Here is a 19,422-nt window from a genome sequence, read left to right on the forward strand (position 1 = left end):
TGGGGAGCAGCCTCACGAAAACCCACCCACCACCCCACAGAGGGTGAGTTTCTCCTATTTTTTGTTTAATTTTTATCGTAATTCTGTGTTATGAGACTGATGAGGGACCTCGTGTGGATTCATGGAATAGGGCATGCTGGGCTCCATATGATATCATCACCCATGTGTGAGGAGTAACCTCCTGCTGTCATAGGGAAAACACCTGGAACAGGTAAGCAACTCTGCTGTATCTGGCTAAAGTTAGCCAGATAATTTTTTATTGTGGATATTCCTTGCTGAATATTTGGGATAAGTTATCCAGTTAATTTAGCCAGATAACTTGACCTCTGGCCACCTTACTGAATATACTGGCCTTGTAGTTATTACTGCTTGTGAGTATGGTATTAAACATTGCATAGTATGCAGTGGGGTGCCTCTGCTTAAAAAAAAAATAAAATTGTAATTGAGTAGAAATAATTTGGTTGGTATGTTTTTGGGCAGGATGGAAGGCTGAGCTGGGCCTGTGAACCTCTAGTTTTCACCGTAAGAGGAAGCATGGATTGCTAGACCTACCTTCTGTTTCCCAAAAAGGACTTGTGCAGACAGTGTCACTTTTAAACTAGGCTTTTCTGAAACATTGTGAACTTGTGTTAAGCATTTGTGCTTTCAGTATCGGAGTTCAGATGTCTGCAGATTGATTTGGTGCGGTACCAAAAGTTTAGGCTGTCTACAGAGTGAGTCAGGGGAGCCTTAAAGACATTGATGAACTGGGCAGAAGAACAGCCATGCTTGAGCATGGACCTTTTTCCCCCATAGCCAAAGAAAAGACTATTGGTCAGATTCTGGATCAGCTTCTTGTTCTTCATTAGTTTGGGGGGAAAAAACCCAGGCTTACACAGCAAGGCCCCCTTCCACCCCTGACTCAAGCAGTTCCAGGCTTTACCGTCGCCCGCCACAGCTGAGCAGCAGAGCCCTTTAGAGACAGATTCAAGAAGTAGATAAAATATCTTCCCTTCGGAGAGAGGGAGGGAAAATTGGTATGGGGTGTTAGAGCCTCCAATCTCTTGCTTTCCTGTTCAAAACCAGCTCTGATCAGAAGTGACTGAAGAGCCAGTACTGTCAGAAGGCCATCTGGAGAATGTGAAATGAATTGATGGTCAGTTCCGTTCCCAGCTGATAAGTGGCCATGTACATTTAAAAAGAGAATCATCATTTGCTACTGTCTAACTGTTGTAAAAGTCCCATTATCCAGCACTCATCCAGTCAGAAAGTTCAGCTAGCTGAAATCTACAATTGGGATTTTTTTCTTTACTGCTGCCAAGAAGGTTTAAAAGGAATACTAATCAGCATTAGGGAATAGGTAGCTTTTCTCTGCCCTGTGTTCGCTTGCTCCACTCCTGCATCACCCTCTCTCTTCTCTGTGTTCCCTGAAAGAGAAGCAAAACTACAGGAGGGGCGGGGTTGGATTAGGGAGCAGAGAAACGTTTTTCTATTCTTTGCTCCATCCTCTTCAGCATCACCCCTCCTTGCCTCTTCCTTGCAGGCTTGAACAAGAAGCAGGGGGCTTTCAGGTAGCGGGCATATGCTCCATGCGTGCCACGTAATGGGGATCTTGCTATATATTCTTGAGACTCAGTAGCAAGATTGTAAACTCAGGGAGACTGACTCTCCCTAGATTGTCTATCTTCCCCCTAGAGGTGGTTCCTCTGGAGCAGGGGTGTGAGGCCCGTGGACAGGGCAATATGGGAAACTTGCATCGCCATTGCTCTGATCTGTGGATAAACGAAGTTTAATATTTTTTGATGATTCAGTCTCAATATGGCTGCCATTCCATGTTTCTTTCCCCAGTGAGTGGCCACCCCTCTTACTCTGTGAATATGAGGAACTGTTCAGAATAACGATGGGAAGGGAGAGGGTTAGGGGTGAGACACATGCGTTGTGTGGAGACAGACCGAGGTCTGGCAGCAAATGACCTTAGCAGCAATGGGAAAAGAGAGACACATTTAAAATTAAAAAATGTAGAGCAGGGGTGGCTAACTCTGGGCCTCGGGAGCCACAAACAGGCCAGGTTTTCAGGATATCTACAATGAATACGTATGAGCTAGATCTGCATGCACTGCCTCCATTGTATGCAAATCTCTCTCGTGCATACTCATTGTGAATATCCTGAAAACCTGGCCTGTTTGTGGCTTTCTAGGAGTTGAGTTGGCCACCCCTGATTTTAGAAGAAAGAGACAAAAAACCAAATTCTTGGGAAGGAAAGGAAATGGGGGGGGGGGGGGGGGGGGGGGGGAGTCAAGAATTTTCTAATGAATTTGCTTGTGAAAAGAACCAGTTTACAGAGCACTAGAAGGTCTGCCAGTATTTCTTCTCCTACTTATTCCGATAAAATCGAGAATCTCCAAAGGGCGAGGAGATCCGGGTGCGCCTTATTCAGCTTTGGCCAGAATTGATTGAATGAGGGGAGGATCTGCTGCAGCTGCAGCGGGGGGCGGTGTTGCTGGTATCTTCTGTTGCAGCTGCACTCGCTTAGGCATTGGCAGCGTGCAAACCTTATAGATTTTTGCTGGAGGGCGCACAACAGGTTTCCTGGCCCACTTGCCCCCTTACTGCACTCCCGTGCCTCCAGGAGCTGAAGCTTGGGATAGCCCCAGCTACCCTTTCCTTTTGTTGTTTTACTGTGGCTGGCCCACTTAACACTTTCTTTAAATGTTTTTTTCCTTGTAGTACGGAGCAGAGTTCCGGAGATTCTCCTTGAACCGTTACGCGCCGGGGACATTTGAGGAGTTCCACAAGCTTGTTCTCCACGTCCATCAGATAGCCAGCACTGAGGTCATGCTCGGCTACGCAGACGTACACGGCGACTTGCTGCCCATCAACAATGATGACAATTTCTTCAAAGCTGTGTCCAGTGCCAACCCTCTGCTGCGGGTCTTTATACAAAGACAAGGTACAGCCTCTGCCTTCCAGTCCCTCATACTCCTGCTGTCTCTCTCTCTCTCTCTCTCTCTGCTCCTATTGAAATGTGATGCAGTGTTTTATTGCTTTTTTTTTTTTTGTGTTTATTTTGCTACTGAAACTTTTCACTGATCTGTGATTCTTTCTTGCAGCAATATTAAGATTGCACTTGTTTAAAAAAAAAAAAAAAGTGTTTTGATGAATACTCATATCTGGATTTGCACAAATTTTGGTTGTGTAAATAAAGGGAAGGACATGTAAATATTTTGTCATGGAGCTCTCTTATCTTAGGCAAGGCCCCAGTAACTAGCTGGCTGTTTGTTTTTAAACTAATTAAAAATGTGTACGTTGCCCAATCTTGAGATTTTATTTTTTTGGGTCATATTTTATTTATTTATGTATTTATTTATATAGAGATTTTATATACCATCGTTCCAAGTAAAGATCACAACCGTTTACAATAATGACATTCATAGTTATAAATCAGTGAATAACGATGGGAAGTAATCATAAACAGGCATTAACAACTATCAATTGAATTGTTCAAATACATATTAATTTAAGATCAAGGACATAAGACTTGAAGTATAAAATAAAATAAATTTCACATTATTCTGTACGTTGAATTGAGATTCTTACAGTCTCTTGTTAATTTGTTTTCATACATCATTAGTATCTCTTGTCCATATTGTAGATCTCTACAGTCTGATATTTTAAGTTAGGTTCTATGCATTTTTGAAGAGCCATGGTTTTAGTCACATTTAAATCTTTCTATCTAGTATCAAACGTAGCATTTCAGGTAAAGAATTCCAAAGTTTTGGGCCCGCTATGGAAAACACACGATCTCTTATATGTGTCCGGTGTGTGCTCCGTATTGTTGGAACAGTCAATAGTCCTTTATTTTGGGATCTTAGTGTTCTCTGCGGTATGTGTGGTTGTAATGACACACCTATCATACCAGTGTTACTAGAATGAATGCTTTTGAATATTAGCATTAATACTTTGAAATAGATTCGGGATTGTACTGGCAGCCAGTGTAGTGAAATCAGTGAGGGTGTAATATGATTGAATTTTCTGGATCCTAACAGAGCCTTGCTGAGGCATTTTGTAGTATTTGTAATGGTTTTAGGAGGCATGCGAGAAGACTGAAAAATAAGGAGTTACAGAAATCTAGATCTGAGAAAATTAGTTTGCAATACTGTTTGAAGTCTTCAGAATTTTAATAAAGGTTTCAACTGTTGTAATATTCTCAATTTGGCGTAACCTGTATTAATTAATTTGTTGATGTGCTTTTTCATAGTAAGGTTCTCATCTAGCTGGATACCTAAATCCTATACTTTGATTTGAGGGAGTAATTTGGAAATTACCTAGATCTAGAGCCAGTGGTTTAGTTATCATGGAGTTTCTGTTTCAGTCTTTTTAGGGTTTAATGTTAGTTTAAGTTGCGATAGTTCCTGCTGTATCGCATTCAACTAGATTGAGTGTCAATACTGTATCTTCTGGTGTGGAGAAAAGAAAGTAAAATCGTATGTCATCATACAGGAAGAATGTACAGTAATTCCTAAATCCGCCAGTAGTTTGCATAGAGGTATCATATAAATATTGAATAATGTTGCCAAGTATGCTGAGCCTTGAGGGACGCCTGTAATGATATAAGTATCAGATAATGTGATTGCCCAATATGATTTGGAATGTTCTATTAGATAAAAAGGAAGAGCCATCTGAGAACACTGCCTTCAATTCCTATGCTGTTCAACTACTGGCACAACAGGGTATGGTCTACCGTGTCAAAGGCTGCTGTTAAGTCGATTAGCATGAGAAGATAGGATTCGTCATCATCAAACCCTTGTAACTCAGTCTGTTAAATAGAGGAGTAATGTCTCAGCTGAACCATGTTTCCTAAATCCAAGTTGGTTTGGAAAGAGAATATCTTGTTCTTCCAAATGATTTACAAGTTGAGATAATACTGCTTTTTCAAGTATTTTAGCTAGAAAAGACAAGTTGGATATTGGTTGATAGTCGTCCCAACCGTCAATTCTTCTAACTTTATTTTTAGGAATCTGCTTTATCACAGCTTGTTTTAATCCATGTGGTTCAATTTCTTCTGAGAGAGAGATTAAGGTTGTAATTGTCAGAGTGATAACACAGTGTACTTGTTTCAAGGAATTGGCTTGGATTGGGTCACGTGGGTGAGTGGCAGGCTTAATTTTAGCAGTGATTTGACTGATTTCAAGATTAGTTACTCTGTTAAATGTGGTCCACTTAATCAGGCCATGGAAATCATCAGGTGCTTTTGTGGGAGAACAGATAGTGAATTGATTTTTTTAATCCATTGATTTTATCTAAAAAATGTTGTGGCATGTTCATTGCAAGAGGCCTTTGAGAAGTTATAGTTTCTCGATATGGAGAATGACAGATCCTTAATTAAATGTTTAGCAATATCAAAGAGCAGTTTAGAATTAAATATTACCCTGTGAATCTGTTTAGCATAGTAATCTTTGTGTTCTTTATTGATTAGTGTTCAGTATTTTGTTAGGAGAGATTTATATTTTCCTAGGGATTCAGACGATTGACATTTCCGCCATTGTTTCTCCACTTTTCTAAGGTTCTGTTTAGTGCGTCTTATATCATCATGGTACCAGGGCTTCTTATGTTTAGAGGTATTCCTTTCTTAGTTAACCTTAGTCCTAATCCAGACGAAAACTATTTTCAGCTAGGTTATTGACAATCTGATCCCAGGAATCAAATGCTGAGGGAGGCATTGGTTTGATGTAGTTCAGGGAGTCATTTTTTTTTCAATTGCTTCTGCAAGTACCTCCGTGTCTGTCCTTTTCCTGAAGGTAAGAGTATGATTATTATCTATACTTTTATGAGTCGGGTTGAGGAAAGTTATTTCCGCCTTTGTTAGTTGGTGATCAGATCAGGGTAAAATGGTGTGAGAAGTATTGATCAGACAGTTACCAGTATTGGCAAATATTAGGTCTAGAATATGTCCCGCTTTTATGAGTAGCTTTGGACACAAACTGGCAACCCAAAGCTTCCATTGTCTCTGGAAATGTTTCACAGGCTGTGGTTCTCGGTGCTTTGGCTACATGGAGGTTAAAGTCTCCTACAATTAAGGTGGGATCTGGTGAAGGGAACACCTTAGCGAATAATTCAATCGGGGGTGAGCAATCTTTTTGTAGTAAATCTGGAGGACAATAGACAAGTTCTATGTTTAGTTGTGCAGGTTTTAGAATTGCCACTTCATAGTGAGTGTTGATCTCTGCTTTGTAAGGTACTAGCTTAATTTCTTTTTTACTAATTATTAATAAACCCCCACCTTTTCGTTTAGGTCTAGGAAAATGAAGTACCTTATAATTAGGGTGGGTGATTTGGTTTAAGAGAACGTTATCTTTGTCATTAAGCCAGGTTTCAGAGATGCAAACAATAGTGGGGTGTAGATCCTCTAGCACAGCGGTTCTCAACCAGTGTGTCGTCAAGAACACGCAGGTGTGTCTCCACACTTCCCGGTCCTCCGCTGACCCAGCTGCTCCCCAGTCCTCCTCCGCCTGGGCTTAAAATGCTGTCAGCCCGGGCGGAACGCGGCAAGACAACTGGAGTCAGCGGCATCGGTATCCGCATGGTCTCTTCTAGGAGACGAGACAATGTGCAGAGAAATATTGAGTGGTGTGCGGTGCTGCTGGGCAGCCCAGGTACTGTGGCAATGCCTCCTTTCAGGATGCTGATGAAATACTACTTGCCCCTTCATACTTGGTGGTGGAGAGCCAAGCGAAGAGCTCATTCTTATCCAGACAACAGCACCAGAAGTGGATCTGGGCCCTGTTCATGCCTGGGATAAGCAGCTCTAGTTTTCAGCATATCCACAATGAATATGCATGAGGCTTATTTGCTTGCACTGACTCCATTGTATCTATCTCATGCATATTCATTGCATATATCCTGAAAACCAGGCCTGTTTTTGACTCTCCAGGACCAGAGTTGCCTAGCTTAATATGTTGTATACAGGAATCCCCATGCTAGGTAATGCAGAATTTATCCTAGCTGGCCACTGCCTGGTCCCTCCAAGGAGGAGAGGGAATCTTTTGCTATGTCTCCGTCTTGGGGTGGCTCATAAACCAGCTAGACCTCACTCCTGTAGTTCACTTTGCATTTAGGTGGAAACTAAAACAAAGCTAGCATCAAATTTGTGCGCATCTGAATGTATTGAAAGGAATTTCTTCCTATCCATTTGTGCAGACTTGTAAACATCAGGAAAAATAACTACTTATCTAAAGAAAATACAAATTCCACTACCAAAGTGTCCTTAACATGAGCATAGAGACAGAAAAATCCCTGACATTCTATTTTTCTCTGTTAAATCCCCTGATTCATGTTTGACCAATTCATTATCCCTTTTGTTTTGAGGGGAAAGCCTATCCAGAGGTATACGTAAAAAGCTGTAGGTAAGGGGTAGTACTTGAAGAATTCTCTGGAAGTTTGTGTCCCTGCTAAGTAAATCTTGCACAGAAGATTGTGGCAACTTGAGAAAGTATGATCAGTCTCAAGATTTCTATTTCCCATTTTGTTTTCCCGGTTTTGAAGGTTATGATTTATTTATTTATTTGTTTTTCTGTACAGATATTCGATTAAAAATATCTCATTGGTTTACATAGTAACTTGATGGATAATTTGACAACAGTAACAGGGTCCAATTATCTTTACATTACAACAAAATAATGCCTTATCTTATGAGTAAAAAGTAAGTTATCTATACAATACTGCATTAAAAAGTCTTAACAGTATAGGAATAACAATAACACAACAATTAAATTAAATTCTCCACACTTCAACCCATCAACACATCTTTTGCTTATAACATTATACATATTTATTAATTTGGAAACAGTTGGCTGAAATGTAAATATTCTCTTTTTTAATTCCCTCCCCCTTTCTGGTCCTAGTTATTATTCCCTGTTTTTTGTAACTTTCTCACGTCCTAATTATTGTTTTAATATTTTTTAAGTTTCACACTATATTTAATGTTGAATTGGGAAATGTTTATCACTATGTTACTCCCTGCCTCCACACACATGTTAATTGTAAACCGGGTTGATGTGATTCTTATCATGAAACTCGGTATAATAAAAATAATAAATAAATAAATAAAACAAAGTTTTAATATCTTAACAGTATAAAAGAGTATCGGTTTTGACGATGCAACTATGTGTTATCTTTCTCCAGGGATCAGCACAATTTACCTGTTCCTTCTAAGCCTTTTTTGGTCTAAGAAATCATAATTGCAAGATCTTGAGGATGGTGCCTTCTGTGCTTCCAGTTTATCTTTTAGACCCAAGGATTCTGACTGCAAGACTTTCATGTTTTCAAGCAATATGCCTTCAACTCTAGAAACTGCCAATCACAAACTTTGCAAGGTATTCCACCCCCCCCCCCCTTTCCCGGGATGCCAAAACCTAACAATGAAGAGGGCAAATGGGCTTTAGAACCCATCACTGTACTTGCTCTTGCTAGGCCGGTGAAGGATGAGCAAGGACTCGTCTCCTCCTTTGTAGCAAGCACCGCCTCCAGGGTCTTTCCTCACAGCTGCCTCTTCCAGTTGCACTCACGCCAACTCCGCAAGACCGGAAGCCTCCAGTGTTGGGCCGCACCTCCCCACTGCCCAACCACTGGCGAGGCCTTCTCTTTCCCTGGACAGGGGAGTGGAAGTTTCATAAAGGAGAAGCGAGACCTCCAGTAGAGAGTGAGATGTCTTTGCCGGTGGGGATACCATGCTGGACGGCATCCTGTCCTCTTCCCTGCTCAAGTCAAAAACTGACACAGGTGACGCTGCTGTCTTGCCTTGCTGGACCTTGCAGTGCAAAACTATCTATGGAAACCAAAAAAACGGGGCTGCAAAGAGGCAAGTCCACTTTTCCTTGAGCTTTCCTGCTCATCACTTAAAAGGAAAGAAAAGAAACAAAGCAATCCTACAGAAAGCAAATGCTGTTTGAACCTGTCATCTTGGAAACTGCTCCCTTTCATATGTCTTCTAAAATGTAATTTTAAAGTGGCTGCTTTAACTTGTCCCACTTGAAAAAATGGGTTAAATTGTAATCTCCCAAGGCCCAGCATATGTGTAAGGCTAAATTACAGCACTGTACTCCTGGAGAAAGAGAAAATAACTTTTTAAATGAAAATATTTTCTCCGAGGACAAGCAGGATGGTTGTCTTCACACATGAGTGACATCAGATGGAACCCGGCACGCAGAATCTCCAGGATCGCATTCGAGTCACTTTGTCTCTCCGGGACTCTTTGTCCTGGTGGTGGGTAATTTCAAGTCTGGAAAGGGGGATCTCCTTTCAAAGTCCTCCTACCCAAATTGTCCTCACCACGGATGTGTCCACCCTGGGTTGGGAAGCTCATGTAGATGGGCTTTAGCATTCAGTGTCTCTGGTCCGCCCAGAAATGTGTCTCAGATCAATTTCCTGGAGCTCCGGGCGATCAGATATGTGCTGTGGGCTTTCAGAGATCAGCTGGCCAACAGAGTTGTCCTAATCCAAGCTGACAACCAACTAACAATGTGGTATGTCAACCAGCAGGGAGGTACAGGTTCGTACCTCCTGTACCCTCCTGTACCAAGAAACAGTCCAGATGTGGTCATGGGCAGTGTCCCACAGTATGGTGCTCAGGGCTATGACCTGGCCGGAATGGACAATGTGATAGTGGATAGACTTGAGTCATGCTTCAAGCCCCATTAATTAATTGTCTCTGGACCAAGAGGCTATGAATCAGATTTTCTGCCTTGTAACAGGAAGGTTCCTCGGTTTTGCTCCCAATACATAGGACACATGGCAAACCAGCTTCAGATGCCCTAGCCCAGGATTGTGGTGAGAGCCTTCTGTATGCATATTCTCCAGCTCCACTGGTAGCAAAGAATCTCTTGAAGCTTTACAAGGGCAAAGGGGGACTATGATCCTCATAGCCCCTTATCGGCTGAAACAGGTCTGCTTTCCACTCCTGTGGGAGTTGTCTATCCAGAAACTGATCAGTCTGGGGACTTCTCCAGATCTCATCACACAGGATCGAGGCATGTTGCAACATCCCAACTTCCAGGCCCTGTTGCTCACAGCCTGGATGTTGAGGTTAATATTACAACTGTTCAATCTCTTGGATGATGTGTCTCGGGTCCTGGTGGCTTCTAGAAAGTCCTATGGACCGAAGTAGAGGAGGTTTTCTCCTGCTCCATGCAAAAACTGCTCTGACTATCTTCTACATCTATTGGAAGTTGGCCTGTAAACCAACTCTGTTAGAGCTTGTCTGAGTGCGGTTGGTGCATACCACCATGGTGTAGATGGTGTCCATCTCTGTATGGCCTATAGTTGTACGTTTCATGGGGGCCTGCTTCAGTTGAAGTCTCCCCATGGCCTCCCATTGTGTCTTGGGACCTCATCATGGTTTAGCTCAGCTGATGAGAGCTTCCTTTGAGCCACATCACATTGTTTGGATAGGAATGGCCGATGTGACAGTAGGGTTGGCCAGTCTGCCTTTGGAACTTGTTTGAGGTGTAAAATCCAACTCTTTTCCCGCCTAGGGCCCATTGTTTTTGTTCAGGCTGCCCACCCACCTCACCTCCATTACCAACAAAACCAGTTGTTGTGCCCATTAGTATCTAATATGGGTGTTGTATTGGTCCTTTTTTTTTGTTGGGGGGTGGGAGCCTGTAGCTAGGGTCTTACCCCCATGTGTGAGGACTACTATCCTGCTTGTTCTCAGCGAAAGCAGAGTTGCTTACCTGTAACAGGTGTTCTCTGAGGACAGCAGGATGTTAGTCCTCCAACCAGTCCGATTTTTCTGGATTTCCACAGCGAATGCGCATGACAGAAAATTTGCATTGGAACGGAGGCAGTGCATGCGATTTTCTTACGCATGCGCATTGTGGATATCTCGAAAACCCCGATACTCCGGGACAGGTTTGGGAGCCATTGCCATACTGCATAAGATACAGGTTAATAGCTCCAGGCAGGAAGACTCAGAACCAATGTCAGGAAGTATTTAACGGAGAGGGTGGTGGATGCCTGGAATGCCCTTCCGGAGGAAGTGGTGAAGACCAAAACTGTGAAGGATTTCAAAGGGGTGTGGGATAAATACTGTGGATCCATAAAGTCTAGAGAATGTGAATGAAGAGAAGAGACATGGGGGTGGCTTGCGGGAATGACAGCTACTACCTGGAGATTAATACCCTTATTCAATAAACATACACACGGTTAATGCGACTCCAACATTGCTCTATGCTTCAACGGCAAGAGGAAATGTGGAAAAAAGGATTTGCATTTAGACATGCAGGGGAGTAGTTTGCTTGTTCGGCAGTTACTACCCCAAATCAAATAAGCCTGATACTTCACTTTCAATGCATATCCAGCATAGCTCTCTGCTTCAACGGCAGGGAGGAATGAAGAAAAGAGGATTTATATTTAGGCAACAACCAACAATGACTGAATTGCACAAGCTGGGTAAACAAATAAGAGTGGAAAAGCTTGCTTATTGCGGCAGTTACTACCCCTAACCAATTAGGCTCGATACTTCACTTTTATGCAGCTCTAGCAGCGCTCTCTACATCAATGGTGGGGGTGGAAGGTAACTAGAATCAAAAAGTTACTAATAAAGGCCAAGAGTAACAGATAACTATGAGAGGAAAAAAAAGTGTGAAAGCTTGCTGGGCAGACTGGATGGGCCGTTTGGTCGTCTTCTGCCGTCATTTCTATGTTTCATGAAACCCGCCCACAACCCCGTGGAGTTGGGTTTCCACTATGTGGGTTTCTTCTTCTTTTCTATTTTTATTATATAATTCTATATTATAAGACTGAAGGGGACCCTGCGTGGCCGTGTAGAATAACGCATGCTGAGCATACTCAATGAGGCTCAGTCAAAGTTCTAGAAACTTTGATATAAGTTTTCCGTTCTGGGCTCCCATGATGTCACCCATGTGTGAGGCCTAACATCCTGCCATCCTTGGCGAACACCTGTTACAGGTAAGTAACTCTGCGTTCTCCGTGATGTGGAGCTTGGAGGGTGGCAGAAGGGCTTCTGGCGGGCTTGGAACCACTGGCTACATATGGCAGGGCTGAGGGGAGCACTGGCCCAGCTGGTGGGTTCACACTTGCAAGGAAGCCTCGAGTTAAGGAAAGAGTAACTTACCTTTCAAGACTTTCTACCTCTGCTTGGAGGCTTGTACCCCTGAGGGACAGAACCAGTTCATTCTCAAACAGCATTAATTTGGCAGTGGCAGGACGTAAAAACAGCAGCCTTGCGGCAGGATCAAACCGTGGCACGGTTCCATCTCCCAGCGCAGGGTGCAGAACAACAAAGCAAAGGCGCATCCTTGCTCTTGTGTCAGCTCGGCATGTCATGGCAATAAATGGCTCAGTTTAAAAAAAAAAAAAGAAAACACAAATAGTGCAATGCAAAATGCTGGTTTCTGTTTCTTTACCCTTCCTGTAAAATTTTACTTTAAAATGTTCACGCATTTAGCTTGTATTCTGAGAATTTTCATATATTTTGGAAAGAGGGTTTCTGGTTTCTTTACACTCTTTTGCCCTTTGCTGTGGAGTTACCAAGCGGCTTAATGTGTATTTTACAAGTGCAGAGCCCAGCAGGGTTAAAAATCCAAGCTGAAAGCTCTGTCATTGTGGTTTTTAGACTCTGTGACCTGTTTGGCCAGAAGAATATTGTTTGTGAAAGGTGATTGTGTGTCTGCATCTGTTGAGCCATTTTCTTCCCTGAAGCAGGCGATGCTGCAGTGCTGGCCGGTGTTTAGAGGTTAGCCACACAACTGGGGTACTGACCATAGGTGGACCTGGGTCTCTGCTTTGATTCCATAGGAGTTTGGATGAAAAGTTTGCAGTGTGGTCTCGAGAAAAGCATAAACAGTTCTTGTATGGCAATTCTGATGGAAGCTGCACAAAAAAAAACAGTTTTGGATTGATGGGGGTTTTTTTGTTGTTTGAATGTGTTTCTGTGACCCTTTATTTCCATAGAGGGAAAAAAGTATAAAAAATATTTAAGGGTTTGATGATACTCCTATTAATAACACTTTCCCTTTTTACTTTTCATACCCATTTTTTTGTAACAGAAGTTTTGAGATTTATGTTGAAGGGTAATCATAGCATTGATTTAACATTACTCCTTCCTACACCCTTTGTGTTACCAGATTTCAGAATATCAAATGTGAACGTTCACAAGATAATTAGCATACATTTGGTTTAAGAAACAGTTTAATTTCTTAGCTTTGCTACTTTGAAGACCAGACTTGTTTACGGTAAGGAAGCAAATGTTATTTAAAATGGTAACCGTTTAAATAAATAAATAAATTAAGGCTGAAGATAGCTACATCAGCATCCCCTCCCCAACTCACAAACCTGCTGACGTGCTCGGACGCTCCCTGGGCTTGGGCAGGCACGGGAGCCATGCAGCCAGCCTAAAGGAAGCGCTGAAGGGGAGCCATGGTGAAATTTCCTCAGCTGCAGCCCATCAGCTGATAGATGAATAGTCAAGTTTTTTTTTTAATTTATTAACCTTTATTTCTGTGCTCTTTAACTGTTTAATAGTTTATGCCTCTCTGGTACTGGAACCGTGCACGTGTGATTTTCAAGTCATAAATTATGATGAATGCTATTTAAGAGGTGATCACAAAGTACTGAGGGTGAATTAGAAGAGGGCACCCCCACCCAATAGCAGGAAGTGCTGTGATGTAGCTCGGTTACTGCCCTGGAACAGTAGTGCCCTCCTCCTTCGGTCCTGACAGCTAAAAACATAAGAGATGCCATGCTGGGTCAGACCGAGATCCGTCGAGTCTAGCATCCCGTCTCCAACATTGGCCAGCCCAGGTCGCAAGTACCCGGCAGATCCCATAAAGCAGTTTAATTTCTTTACTCACTCCCGGGGATAGCAGTAGCTTTCTTTAGTCTACCTGGCTAATGATGTGTTATGGACTTTTTCTCCAGGAACTTGTCCAAATTGTTTTTAAACCCCGCTACGCTAGTCACCTTGACCATGACCTCTGGTGACAGATTCCACAGCTTGACAACGTAGGACTTTGTAGAACTGGGAAAGGACCATAAGGAAAGTCCCCTCATATTTGGCCATGTCTAGGTTTCGGTTGCACCATCCAGTGGTGCTACTGCATCCATGTCTGGTACCCAGAGCCGCAGCAGCAGAAGAAGTGTGGAAAGATTTTACTGGAGTCAGAGAGGATCAAGCAAACAGGGATTTCTGTCAACTCTGACAACCAAGTGGAACAAGCTGCTTCCCAGTTCCATATCACCTTCGGATATGACTTTCTGTTTCCGGAGAATATCCAATATTGTGGAAAACGTGAACATGAGAGACAAACAGTTTAAGTTTCTCCACCAAGCATAATATGCACAACAAAGAACCTATTACATGGGTGCGGTCTCTGTCATACACTGCTTGCGATGCTCTGGCATGACCCCGGATTTAATTCATTGTTTTTGGTCTTGTCCTATATTGCAGAAGTTCTGGGGAAACCTACAAAACATGGTATCACAGTTATGGAATCAATCTATACCCTTGCATCCCAACATTTGGTTATTCGGGCTAATTGATGACACTTTGTTGGTTATAACTGAGACTCAGTTGCGCCTGTTGGACAAAATTACGCTTACAGCTAAATCTGCTATTCTGTCTCGGTGAACGGTCCCAACCCCCCTCCTAATGGTACCTTGAAAGCAACAATTTCACAAGCTGTTACATATGGAATACCTCACAGCGAAAAAAGGGTCGGACAAGCAATATAAGAAGATGCATATAATTGGGAGGGGACTATATGAACTCTCTACTAGGGGAAACCCTGCACTTCTTACACCTTTGAAGTACTTCAAAGGGACCGCTGGCATTGGCAATCTTTGGAAAATGCGATAAGTTTGGTCCAAGTCGTTCCCTTGCAGCATGGACTAGGCTTGTGGCCCTATGACAGATGAGCCCAATGTGATACAGGGAGACCTTCGTGTTTTTCTCTTCATGTTTAAATCTCTGTACCTTTACCTACCAACATGTGCATGTGTATGTGTAATCTGTCTCTGTACTCGCATCTGTATCTGATTTGTGTAAATGCTACCCATTCAGATAAATTAGTGTTACCTGACCTCATGGCCAGTGAACAGTTTGCATAAGAAAGATAATAGCCCCAAAATTCAGACAATTTGTAAGTGCCTCAGAAAATAAAGGGAAGGGTGGGAAAGGAACAAGGAGGAACCTTACAGTTAACATATCAGTTTATGTTCAAGTTAATGTTCAAGTTTGGATGCAAACATAACACCTTGACACATGCCAGCTTTTTGTATGTCCATCTTCTTTACAATTAGATATATAGACCTGTACTCTATGTTCTTAAATGTACTTCCTCAGGAGACTATTGTTTCAGCTGGGTTTTATGAGTTTGCAAGTTATAGTATCACAAACTGTTAATAAAAAATATTCACACACAAAAAAAAGATCTATACGCACCGTGATATGTTGCCTGTACATATTATACCCTATGAACTCCCAAAAGGAAGCTCTCTAGCACAAGGCAAGTATTAAGATGACTGCTAGCAGTAAATCTGAGAGTGAGATTGTACCCAATATACCCTGGCTTACGAATGAAGTTAAGAGTCATCATGTATACAGCAAAACAAACCGATTTGGAGACACTTCCCTGTGAAATGTTCAGAGTGGTCCTCTCCCTCCTGCCAGCAGACAGTGGCATGATAGGGAAAAAAAAAAAAGGTTGCAAAGTGATTTATGATTTAATCACCCACACAATAAGGTGCCATGTAAATTGCTTTCTAACCCTTAGAATTTAAAAGCAACCTGCACTGAAGGGCTCATGGATTCAAATGTCCAAGCTTGAGAAAGGGATCAACTCCAAGCCTCTGCTAAACTGAGCAGAAATAGCTAAAAATATGGAAACCAATGTTCCTTCTCCAATTTAAAAACCCATCACAACAGGAATTTACATCAGGCGAGAAATTCTTCATGGATGAGTCTGCAATGCTATTCTTAATATGTTCAAGGAGTCTTCATTGTGTCACTTGTGTCAACAGCAGTTCATCTGTGGGCAACTTCACGACAATCAGCCTTTAGGAATTACAAACCCAAAAAAACACAAATATTTTGGTCCAAAGATAAACCAGTAGAACTAAACACTTCTACCATCAAAAAGGAGAAAGCAGAGTTGCTTATTATTACAGGTGTCCTCAGAAGACAGCAGGATGTCAGGCATTACACATGGGTGACATCATCCGATGGAGCCCATCACTGATCTCAAAGAATCTAGAGCTTTCAGTAGGCTCTACTGAGCATGTGCAGTTGTAGTTATTTCCCTGCTCCCTAGGCAGAGCCCCTCAGTCCACGATACAGCTAAATACATGGAGAAGCAACTGACAGGGGAGGCAGGTGGGTTTTGTAAGGACTGACCTCCTGCTATCCTCTGAGAACAGTTGTTACAGGCAAGCAACTCTGCTTTCTCCAAGGACAAGCAGGATGGTAGTCCTCACCCATGGGTGAATCCCAAGCTGTCCAAACAGGACAAAGTAGATAACCCCATAGTGCTGAAGGCACCACCTTTCTCCCTTTGGATCAAGAGGCAGCCGACCTAAAAAGGGGCTAGCAGGGAAGAGAGTTGGGTTCTACACAAAAGACCCATAGGATAGACTTAGCAACAAAACCCGATGTGCAGCACAGTAGCCAAGGGCTCAGAGCGAGGAACACACTTCACCTCACAGAGTAATACAGGAAGGGTTTTCCCAACAGAAGATCCTGACAATGACCAGTATACCTAGATTCCCCTGTGGTACAGGAAGGGGCACAAAAACCCAACCAAGAGAAGAACTTTTGGATGAAAACCACTTAATTTCCTTCAGTGGTACAAGACAACCGAAACCCAATCTGGGTGGTGGAAACCCCTCCAGAAAGGAAAAGCTATGGTGCACTAGCATGCTGAAGAGGAAGAACAGAATGTATTTGCATCATGACATCTGAAGATTGGCCAATAGCTACAATGGGTATAGAACTCCAAGCAACCACTTGGAAGAACAGACGGCAAACCCTGTCTGCCGAATGCTACTACAAGAAATTCTGATGCCCCCCCCCCCCCCCCCCACCCCAGGTGAGATGGCGTGGAACCAAGAGTGCCAAAGAATGGAAGGGGCTACCCATCTAACGGGATGGCCACTACAAGATCCCGCACACAGAAGGCAAGTTGCAACTGTAGTGCGCCCCATCCCAGCACTTCCATTGACAGGCATATCCTCCTACTTGGCAGGATAAGCTCAGGCAAAAAGGCAAGCACCTTGGCCAATCAAGCGAAGTATGGAAAGCCAAAGGCATTACTCTCCAGAATATGGCTAAAAAAAACAGGGAAAGGATAGTATAACTCTCTCTGAATTCATATAGCAAGTTCTCACAGTTCATACCACAACTTCTCCTTTGACATCCCACTTGGAAGTTAGAAGAAACAACAAATTCAAAGAGGCAGACTCCAGGGCTGCAAAAAATAAAAGCCACTGGCTCTATAATCAATGTTGGGCAACACCCCAACAATACTCCCAAGGCAGTTTGGGAATGAGGAGAGGGAAAGAAAGAGGCACGTCCTCTAAAGATCTTCTCCATAGAGGCATCTGCAGACTCCCTAAGGGTTCTAGGATGAGGCTCCAGGGAATTCAACTAGAAATACCTTGGAAGATAGGCTTTTACCAGAGAAATAAGCCTTAAGGGACTGTTGCTCCAGGACTGAAGATGGCTCTACTAGGCCAGAGCCGAACCTGAGCTCCAGAATCTAGGCTCTGGTAGCTCAGTTACCAGTCCTCACTTGTCTTTGGTTGCTGGAGGCAGACAGTACTGGCAACCACACCTCCCTTGTAGTTCAGAGTGAGGTCATAAAAAAAAAAAAGTTATCTTCTATCTCAATTAGCTGAAGGGAGATATCCCACAAGTAAGGAACAGTCTAGCAGGAAGAAAAGGAAAGTTATTTTACTTTCAATTAACACTTCCTTTGTGAAAATGTAATTAAAGCAATTAGTGCAGGGTACTACTGGTTCACTGAAAAAAAAAAGTGTCAATTTGCATAGGATCTTGATTACAGCTAATTAAGTTACATTCAATTAGAACCAGGTTAGGAACAGACTGCAAAATGAATTCACCCCTTGATCACCAGTGCAGCAAATTATATGTTAAATGGAATTGCTTTCATCTACAGTAGCTGAAGCTTTTTTTTTTTTTTTTTTTTTAAATTAAGGTGGATGGTGCTACCAAAGTTTACAAGGCAAGCAAAATTTGAAAAACTAAGGGAAAAAAAGCACCTAGTCTATTTAAAGTTGCTTCCAGTGATGCGCTACCAGTTTCTTATTGAGAGAGAAGCTTTGTTTTTAGAAAGTAATTTGACAAGAGGCTTGGGAAAACCTCTTCCAGCATGTGAGTTTAGTGAGAGTTCAGTTATCGCTTTGTAGAATTGGGAACACTTTAGCCTTTTTCCATCTATTCCACATAGAAAATTATGAAACACTTGAAAATTGGGGAGTGATGGGTTGGACTTCATCTCCTCAAATATAAAATGTCTTAATTGTAAGTAGCCATAGAAATCACAATTTGGGAGTGTGTATAACGACTGAAGCTCCTGAAAGCGAAGTAGATAGCCCTGGTTGGCCCCATCACTAAAAAGCTGAGACAGCCTCACTAATCCTTTCACTCCATTTCTGAAATATGGCCTGTTCCATCCCTGGGTGAAATAAAGGACAGCCCCAGATTGGTAAGCACGACGTTGAACCAGAAGTCACTTGAAGCTGCTTACACAGTCGTTTCCAGGCCATGCGAAGTGGATGGATGACCACGCTAGCAGTTATGTGATGTGGTAGTAAATTACCCTCCACATGTAACACTGCCCTCGGAGTGAAAGGGACTACCCATTGTTTATAATGTTCTAATGGAGAACAATAATCAGTATCAAAAAACCAGTCATGTATGTGTCTGATAAAGCTTGCTTGATTGTAGGTAGCTAAATCTGGACAGTTCAGTCCTCCATCTTGTTTAGGCCTTATTAGGAACTCTAGTGGGATTCTGGCACGTTTTCCTCCCCAAAGATTTTTTTTTCAATTCTTTGTTAATGTCTATGTTGTCTCCTTTTTTTAACCAAATGGGAAGCGTATTGAAGACATATAGCCATTTTGACTCTTCCATCATTTTTAACAATAACATTTTACCTGAGAGAGATAAGGGTAGATTATGCCAAACTGTAGGTTTTTTTCTATTTCTTTTTAAGGGGAATGATGTTCAGCTCATACAATTGCTTTGGATTAGCTGAAATATAGATCCCAAGATATTTAAGTTCCAAGGAGACCTACTTTAAGGGGAAGTGACCTGGCCAAGAAGAGCGCAGCACCCCCGTTACATCTAGAGCCTCAGATTTTTCCCTGTTAATCTTTAGCCCGGCAAAACACCCAAAGGCTTGTTGT

At 42.5% G+C, this 19,422-nt stretch overlaps 1 protein-coding gene across 1 annotated transcript in view; it reads left to right on the forward strand.

Moving 5' to 3' along the window:
• Positions 1–19,422, forward strand: part of PARD6G (par-6 family cell polarity regulator gamma) — a 224,338-nt gene that overhangs the window by 70,752 nt on the left and 134,164 nt on the right. Inside the window, exon 2 of the mRNA XM_029590795.1 lies at positions 2,707–2,929. Within this exon, the coding sequence (XP_029446655.1) occupies positions 2,707–2,929 (223 nt within the window). The remainder of the gene's footprint in view (positions 1–2,706; positions 2,930–19,422) is intronic.

This window comes from Rhinatrema bivittatum, chromosome 2 (assembly GCF_901001135.1).
Source record: "Rhinatrema bivittatum chromosome 2, aRhiBiv1.1, whole genome shotgun sequence".
Lineage (NCBI taxonomy): Eukaryota > Metazoa > Chordata > Amphibia > Gymnophiona > Rhinatrematidae > Rhinatrema > Rhinatrema bivittatum.